At 36.7% G+C, this 9,814-nt stretch overlaps 1 protein-coding gene across 1 annotated transcript; it reads left to right on the top strand.

The window, feature by feature from the left end:
- Nucleotides 1-8,461: 8,461 nt before the first annotated feature.
- On the top strand, nt 8,462-9,814 carry LOC145002415 (uncharacterized). The gene has a single exon (XM_078961697.1). It carries the CDS (start codon nt 8,462-8,464, stop codon nt 9,812-9,814), a length of 1,353 nt encoding a protein of 450 aa, XP_078817823.1.

Raw genomic sequence — 9,814 nt, 5'->3', positions numbered from 1 at the left:
CCTACAACATCGGTTTTAGACTTTTAGTTTTTATTTTCCTTATAAATATAAAACAAGAATAAATAGAAATTTGTGACGTCATATCATATAACCTAATATAATTTCCAAATTATTTTAAAAGCTTTAATACACAAATCCATCAGTTGTAACAAAAAAAAAAAAACTACCGAACACACATTCCAAACTGGTCGGATCAGGTTGTTTGTGCAAGATTTGCATTCTATAAACATTACCAAAGCTTTGAATATTGTTCTACAAATGTTCATTCCATTAGCTGAATTACATGTTTCTTTGCTCTCATATATTATCATATACCTACTTCTATACCAAATTTCTTTTTAACATCTTTTCTAAGTAGCCTAACACTTAAATTTTGTTTGTGTAAAATTTGTGTTAGTGTAATGGTTACCAATCCAAGCATAGCTACTAATTTCCAATTTGAAATTTTTTTTTATAATTCTACTAATCTATGAGAGACTTAATTTGGAAAAAATGTTCTTCACTCATCCATGAAGCCCACAATCTGAACTTACACCGGTCAAAACAACATTTATCTAAACGTCTCATGGTATATTTTTCTATAACATAACTGGTAATCATTAGCAACATCATAATTATACAACGTATGTTTTAACTGTTTATAAATTTCAAATTTCATACCTAGCACATGCTTTTGCTTTTTCCAATGAATATCTTCATTAAAGGTTGTTTACTCGTCAAATATTGCCTCATTGTCATGCATATGAAGATATGGCTCCTCAAGAGGTGGACTGTCTCGGGTTGGATTCACTTTTGGTTAGAGATTACTAAAAACACGTCATTATTGGTGTTGTTCACAGGAATGCAATCATCTAAGTTAACTTTATCATCCATCTCTTTTATTTCCAAATTATCAAGGTCACTGTTAATGTCCATATCACTTTACATATCTTCATGAAAATCTCTTACACCTGAATGATTGTCTTCAAGATTAAATACTTTAGCTTTTTCATCATTAAGTCAATCATACATATTTGCACCAAGGAGATCTATATACACATGAAGTATACAACCACAAGCATACTCTATCCCAATGAAATCCATATAATCGATCTCTATAGCTATTATCCTCAACCCTTCCGGAAACTCCAAATTCGGTATACAATAATGCACTTGTACATATTTCTCATGTGTGAATCTTTCCAGAAAACTACAAATTCATTCTTGTCCATTCCAACAAAATCCACATTTTCAAACCGGTACTATATTCCATCCGAGTAACTGATAGTAGGGTACCTCATAAAAATACCTTGGAAATAAAGATCTATCATTATGTAAGCAACCATAGAAACAACCCAAAAGATTCATTTTTATAGAAGAAACTAAGAGAACAAGTTTAATTCAAAAAATGATAAATACTTCTCATTCAACTTGCAAAGGAAGAAGGGTAAGAAAAACATTAGTTCAATTATTGTCTAGTATGTATCAAGTGACATGGCAACTCATGTAATGACGTGGCTCAATAAACCTCATGATTAGGAAGGGGTTCACCGGGTGAACCCTTTATTTTTCACAAAGGGACATTTTAAACATTAAAAAGTTGATGTAACAACTCAAATTTTCCAATAATTCTTTTTCATTTTTAAATTAACAAAGCCATTAACAATGAACATAAAATACCAACTACAATTGTTTTCAGAATCGATCCACAATATCATACATTTTATTCATATATCAGAGTGTCCCCAATAAAATCGTTGGAGAGTGCATGTCGCGCCATCAAGCCGGACTCTTGCCCTTAGGCTCTGAAGTACCTGAAACAACCAACAAATTGTAAGTTAATGTTTAGTGAGTTTCCCATAGCATACCCCACACATTCCACATAATCACATAATCCATGTTAGCTCTATAAGTTACACATATCATATAAGCCATGCATACAACATATAAGGATGCCATGGAAACCCTCCAAGGTCTTATACCGAGTGCCACTGGAACCTCTACGTGGTCTTAACTACCTGTCATAGGAACCCCCACATGGTCTTTAATAACTGCCACTGGAACCCCCATGTGGTCTCAACTACCTGCCATGAGAATCCCCACATGGTCTTCACTTAACCAAATAACTATTATACGAGCTAAACATGTAAACATACTAAGATGCCTTGGAAACCCTCCCAGTACTTATACCAAATGCCATGGGAACCCCCACATGGTCTCAATCTACTACCATGAGACCCCCCCCCCCCCAGGGTCTTCCATACAATTTTCATACCGATATATCACATAATCGACTAACTAATTCACATATCATATAATGGGCCGATCTTGGTGCCTTTAACCCATTGGTAAGGTGAGGAGACTCACCTCTCAAGAAATGTTGAACCGATAAGACAAGTCCAACTCGTAGCTCTAACTCAACTGCCTACAACCATCATGTGAATAACTTTGTCAAAATCCCGAAATACCAAAATACCCTTAAAGTCAAACTTGGTCAACCATGGTCAAATTCAAGGTCAACAGTCCATGTTGATCCCTACTCGTCGAGTGCATCTAGCAACTCGTCGAGTTCCTTTAGAGTCTAGAAAATCGGGAAAAACTCTAGCCAACTCGCCGAGTTTACTCAAAATCCAGAAGACGGGGAAACTCGATCTAACTCGTCAAGTTAACTAAACAACTCATAGAGTTCCTTCAACCCTTTTCTCATTCAGACGCTTTTGGCGAAACTAGGGCTCCAAACTGTAGATCTAACGTCCAAGGGTGTAGTTACCACGTAAAGTTGTCAACTTTATGTGCATGAAAGGTCTCAAGAGGCTAAAATACCAAATACTAAGCTTAGGAAGAGGTTTAGGGCATGGAGAAGGGCCAAGACTAGATAAAGTTGACAACTTTATGTTCATGGGGCCTAGAGGTGTCCAGATTTGAGACCATGTCCTCATGACAAGCTCAAACCCGAGTGACTCCATCTTGCACTAGAAGTGATCATATTCTTGCATAAGGGAAGATCTAAGAAATGGAAAGCCAAGGTAAAGACTTTTTACCTCCAAATGGTTTCTAACACATAGTAGATGTGAGATATACTGCCTCTCCCTTTGCTCCAACCTCTTCAAGCTCCAAATTCCTTCACAACCACACCAAAATCACTCTCCAAGGCTCTCACACACACTTAAGAAGGTGTAAAGCTCGAACTAGGGTTTCTCTAGGTTGTAAAGACGGTAAGGGAGGGCACAGATGAAACATAATTTCTTCATATAGGGTGCAAAACCCGAAAAATTAGGGTTTTCCTTTCCAGCGCCTACTCGTTGAGTTGGGCCTCCAACTCGTCGAGTTGACCTTTCATCTCGCATCCATAATGATTCCTACTCGGCGAGTTGGAGCTCCTCAACTCGTCGAGTCCTAGTCCAAAACCCTAAAATTTTAGAGAAATAAATGATACCTGGAACAAGCGTTACAGTTGAATTCGTTCGATTAAAAAAAATTAAAAAAGAATATTAAAAAAACCTAAAAATTGGTTGAGATAGAGTGACACTAATCCAAATAAAAGTTATACGACAAAACTAAAAAAATAGTCCATGTGGTATGCATTTTTTGGATTTGTGGTCCTTTTAGGTATTTGCTTGTGGTTTTGGTCTATCGGAAACTTAAAAAACAAAAATACCCTTTTATTTTTATTTTACATTTTTAATACTTATTTTTATATTTTATTAATTAAAAAACAAGAGAGCACCCACTCATTTCCTTTTTTCCTCTCTCTCTCTCTCTCTCTCTCTATATATATATATATATATATATATATATATATATATATATATATATATATATATATATATCCCATAACTAGGATGTAAAAAATTCAACAAATTTACATGTGTTCTAGAATCAATTTTAACATTCACGATATCTATTTCACACACATACACACACATATTCAATCAGATATTTCTCATCATAGACTCGTTGGATCAGATATGATAAATTTGAGACCTTATTAGCCATTTCCAATTCGTGAATCTCCTAGGCTTCTGGAAATAAGTTGAGATTTTTAGGTGTGTAGTTGTAGATCTTTTGATTTTGGGCTTTGTAACTCCATTCTTAAATAGAAATAGTGAATTGGAGTTACGAGGTGCATGTGTGTGTGATTTTGGTGGTGTTTTGTGTAATTAAATCAACACTTGCAATTCCAAATCAAATTAGCTCCGTTTTCCAATGATCTAACATACCCAGTAGTTTTCAAATGCATTAACGTTGATGAATAGTTTTGTAACATAATGATGAGTTCAGCTGTCCAGAAATGGAAAACACACACACATATACAGTAAAATCAACGAAACTTCAGGTGAAATGGGTTTCTCTCATCATTAATCTTGGAAAACCAAATTCAATTTCAAACTATAACTCTTTGTGTTCCTATCCGCTCAATCTTTCCTCAAAGGGGGTCTTCTATATCGGTCGTTGCAACATTGGTGGTTGTGGGTGATGAAGGGTTATAGGTAGCAACCGACAACATGCGAGCTTGCATTCTTAGGTAACATCCCATGCACCATTGGGATTGATCTTGAAAATCAATTTCTATCGAAATGCAATTGAAAGAAATCTACATTGAAAGAGGATACGAGATCAAGAAATAAATCTACATATGTATATGATATACCTAGGGAAGGATGTAGAAAAAGAAAAGAACTTGTTGCTTGTGTTGTGTGTGAGTGATAAACCAAAAAAGAATAAAGAAAAGTGTAAATATAATTGGAGGCCCATATTAAATCTCAAAAAGATCCTTTGTGGAGAAAAGAGAGACTTCAACATAGGTAATCACTTATAAGATCGTATGTGCACCGATGTGAGATAGACTAACACTCCCCCTCAGAGTAAGAGGCTCGATAAGGATAAACAATGATGTGTTGAGCCACAATGGTGCATGACGCCGACTCTGATTCCATGTAAATATATGTGGAGCCTCATGTTAACTCTCTAAAAAAGCCCTTGTAGAGAGAAAGGTAACTCCAACATATATAATCACTTATGAGACCGTGTTACACCAATGAAAGATACACTAAAAAAAATGTGTGAGTTTGAGATGGAAGAAAGAAAAGAAAAAATAATGTTCCTATGCCTGCTATGCAATGAAGAGAGATAGAGAGAGAGAGAGAGAGAGAGAGAGAGAGAGACCCTCTTTTTAATTTTAAATTATTAAAATCAATTAAATAAGTATTAAATTAAAAAAGAATGAAAGAAAAATATAAATTAAATATACTAAAGACATTATAGTCATTTCAATTTTTGGATGGACCAAATATACAACAAAACTAACTCAAAATGACCAGTTATCTAAAATATTTAAGGTTTGGATCAAAACTAAAAAAAAAAAAGCAATATAATTTTTACAGTTTTGTCAAGTTATCAACTGCGTTTTAAACCCTAAAAACCCTACACATATTAATTTTTACAGTATTGTTGAAAGGTCTCCTGTTATTGCAATTCAAAAATTTATTACGTCCTCCCTACCAACATAACGGAAGATCGTGAAAGAGAACAAAGAAGGAAATGGAAGACCTATATTGTAACATCCAAATTTTCCAAACAATTTTTACATTTTCAAAAACATACTTTCATTCATAAATATTATAAAAATCTCATTGTATCACATATCAACCATAGAAACATAACCCAAGATCATAATGCATAAAAACTCCTCATGTGTGTACTGATCATGTCGGCGCCTTCCCGCGATCCTGACTAGTACCTGAAACATATAACACAACACTGTAAGCATAAATGCTTAGTGAGTTCCCCAAAATACCACATATAACACATAATAGCCACTTGAGGCTATAACTCTGTGGACCCTCCGGTCCTAACTCTGTGGACCCTCTGGTCCTAACTCTGTAAACTCTGAAACATACATAGCATAAACCACATAGAAATCTCATCATGCAAAAACATACAATTACTCTGTCACATAACTCTAATTACCACTCTGGTAAAGTATAACGAGAAGACTCACCTCGGGTAACTCGGAAATCTCGAACTCTGTAAAAATCTGGTCTAGCCTCCGCCTAATCATATGAAATAAACACTCTTAATTAATACATCTCTCAAGGCCAGACTATTCCCCTCTCTTTTCTCTCAGAATGGTAAAAGACCATTTTACCCCTCTCGTGGCTCAAAGACCCTAAAGTTGACCAAACCCTAAAAGTTAACAAAAGTCAACTCTTCGGGTTATGCTGCGCGTACCAAACATGTACGTAGGGCGTACCCGACGTCCTCACAGAAACGGGGTACGCGACCCCTTACATCACGCATATTGGGATTACGCCCCGCGTAACTCCCAGTTTCAAACTCCTTAGCTTTTGGGGTCTTAAACAGTTAAGATACACTTCCAACTTTTAGATCTGACCATCCCTAAGCCTCTTAATCCATAAAGTTGGTGACTTTAAGCCTTTGCATGGCTGGACAAATCACTAACACCAGTAACATTCCATTTCCAACCCTAGAAAGCTCATAACTCAAGCATGACCCCTTAACAATGACCAAGTTGGAATTTTTATGGATCTATAACACAAATATCACTGAAATGGGACAGATCTAGGTCCATGGAGTCCATTACACTCATAAAGTCTCCACCTTTGGGACTTTTAACCCTAGAAATGGTCCATGCAACATCAAACCAAATAAAGAGGAAAGTTTTGAACTTTATACCTCTAGATGAAGCTCCTTCCTCTGAAGATTTCAAATCCAAACTTGCACTTCAAGCCCTAGCCTCCACAAGCTCCTCTCCTTCTTCTTCACTAACACACCAAGGCACTTTTAGCTCCAAAACACTTACACTCAAGCTAAGGATGATGGAAGGCTCTCTTAGGGTTTCACTATCTGAGATGGAGGCTGGGAAATGAGCCTTAGCATCCCTTATATAGTGCACAAGCCAAATATTAGGGTTTGCATCTGGGCCCGCTACGCCCAGCGTACTCAGGCGAGTTCGCGTCCAACTTAAGCGCATGAGTACGCGCAACGTACGCCCAACATACTCATTTGCTACAAGAACTCACTCAAGGGACTAATCTTGACAACTTGACAAAAGGGAATGGTTAAATAGCTTTACTTGAATTTCGGGATGTTACATAAATAATCATCAAATTGAATCTTCATGCTAGTTCATTTCTCAACATTCAATCAAGTAACGTACACCGCCATCGTAGAGGATCAAATAACCGGGACCCAAGTTCGAAATGAGTTTGAGTAGTAGTCTAGTGTAATTTTGAACGAAATCATAGCACATTATCGATCATTGGCAAAACCCGCCGCCATGAGCAACCATCCACCACCGTTTTCGTTGTCGCTACGCCTAATTGTCCTCTAGACTACCCTTGAAATCTTGAAGCAAACCAACACATCCATTTTCTCTACCAGCCAAAGCCTCCTTATGGTCTCCTTCTTTCCTTCTTTTTGCTTTCTTTATACAGTAACATCAAAATGGCTACTCATTTCCTCACTTCCTTCACAAATAACAACCCTTGCATAAAATTCGTCATTGATCGAAATACCCCGTCTCCAATCTCACATCCACCATCACCACGAAATGCCACTACCAGCTCACTGATTTATATTTTTATTTTATTTTTTCCATTGGGGTTGTCAGTACATAATAAAGATTGAGCCAGAGAGTGATGAAATCTAAATTTAATTTTCCCATACATCTTAGAAGTTAATTATGAAGGGTCCCATGCATTAAGTGTGTGATGTCTATAAAAACATGAGCAACAACAAGAGAAACATTTTCATCTATGTTAGTTTCCACCAAACATCTTATAAGCAATTGTAAGTGTCGACTTCATTATAATCAGATGGGTTCTTCAATAATATTTTTGTTTTCAGGAAAAATATGTATAGGTGTATCCATATCCGGGTGCGGTGGCTAGAAAAGATGATTGATTAGTTAATGATAACCGAAAAAAATGAAATGATTAAATATGTACAAAAGTTAATTTAATGATAAATCTTATAGAAAACTTAGAGTTAATTGACGTTTTTGAACAATAAATGCGATTTTAGTAATATTTTTTTTTTTTTTTGAAGATGTAAACAGTTAGATTTGTAATAATCTGTCGAAATAAGATTTTATTTAAACGAACCACAATATATATTTAATTATAAATCATGTGAAAAAAATTATTATATATATTAATATATACTAGAATAATAACTTATTACCCAAAAAAAGGTCATTTCACTTCCGATAATACACAACTCATTTAATTGACTTCTTCTTTCCCTCGCAACATAACGGGAAAGAGAATAAAGAAGGTTAGAGAAGACCTATAAATAATCACCAACCTGAAAATCCCTGCTATCAAATCTTCATATCTCAAGATTCATCAAGAAGCGGAATCCCACCATTGGAGAGGATCACAGAATCGCAGAGAAGTAAATTGAATTCGGAATCAAGTTCAAAAGGGTTTTACATCAGTCATCGGAAAAACCCGTCGCCATGAACGACCATCCACCACCTCGGCTGCCGCCGCCACGCCTAATTGTCCCCCGGACTACCCCAGAAATCCTGAAGCAAACCACCACCTCCATCTTCTCCTCCGGCCAAAACCTCCTTATCTTTCTCCTTCTTTCATTCTTTTTGCTTTCTTTACGCGGTAGTGTCGAAATGGCTACTCATTTCCTCACTTCCTTCATCGACAACAACCCTTCCATAAAATCCTTCATCGATCGAGATAACGTCCCTCCCAATCCCACCTCCCCTACCCCCACCACCACCACCGCACTCCGCCAGTTCGTCCAGCTCATCCGCGGCGGGATCGTAGACGATAATTTCTTACCGGGAGACAACTCCTTCAATCGCCAATTGAATGCCACCTCATTCATACTCGACTCCTTTGATTCCCACCTGGGGTTCTCCAATTTCGTATCCGATAACGGAATTAGGTCATCTGAAATTGTCCGTTCTACTGCTAAGATGAATTTCAGATCAATCAAGATCATACAGAAAGAAGAAATAAATGCATCTGCACAGTTTAACGAAACGGGTATAAGTCAAATCTACCACCAGTCTTTCTTGAAGAGATTTGACCGCGAACTCCATGAATATACTGCAATAACGATTTTCATTCTTGCTTTCGCTGCTTCGTATTGGTTTTTGGTTCAGTCATTCGTCTTTACTTATACTAAGATTCATGGGATTATATTCGTATTGCTTCTGAATGATTTCTGTAAGAGAAGCTACTCTTTCGCCATTACTTACTCCAATGGTTCTTCTTTGGCTGTTGAAAGATTGTCTGGAAGCTTCATTGTAATGAGATGGGTTTTCAGGGATGTTTTCATTCAACTCATGTGCTTCTGGTTCTTAGGAGGAATTGATGATCCATATTCCCAAATAAAGATCTTCGTTTGGTCTAAGTTCATGCCATTTTCAATCATGTCGCCTTGGGATAAAGGTTTTGAGAAGGAGGTTTATGAGTTCAAGGTATCATGTTTCTTATTGGACATGCTCATGTCTTTTGTGTTTCATGTGGGTGCTTGGATAGTTATGGCGGATTCAAGAAAGAATATGAATGAAGTTGTGCAAGAAGTTTGGCATTTGCTATCTTTAATGATTGAATCCGCTACTGAACTCAAGTGTTGTGAATATATAGTTTGTGGGAGGAATACTAGATGGGTACTTACACTATGTTTTGGTGAGTTGTTTGCTATGGCTTTCCAGTCTTTCATGGAGGTTTATTTCATGGTTGCATGGATGATGTATTACTTGTCTGTGAAGTCCATTGATGCTAATTCTAGAGGTCAACCTTTTGGTGAACGAGAGCTTAAAGCCATGCTTAGAGATGTTAGATGA

Source organism: Lactuca saligna, chromosome 6, assembly GCF_052625555.1.
Source record: "Lactuca saligna cultivar CGN05327 chromosome 6, ASM5262555v1, whole genome shotgun sequence".
Lineage (NCBI taxonomy): Eukaryota > Viridiplantae > Streptophyta > Magnoliopsida > Asterales > Asteraceae > Lactuca > Lactuca saligna.
The sequence above is the reverse complement of the archived record's forward strand: the minus strand, read 5'-3'. Positions and strand labels throughout refer to the sequence as shown.

Excerpts from the sequence above, each read along its gene's own strand:
- LOC145002415 (XM_078961697.1), top strand. The coding sequence starts at position 8,462 with ATGAACGACCATCCACCACCTCGGCTGCCGCCGCCACGCCTAATTGTC.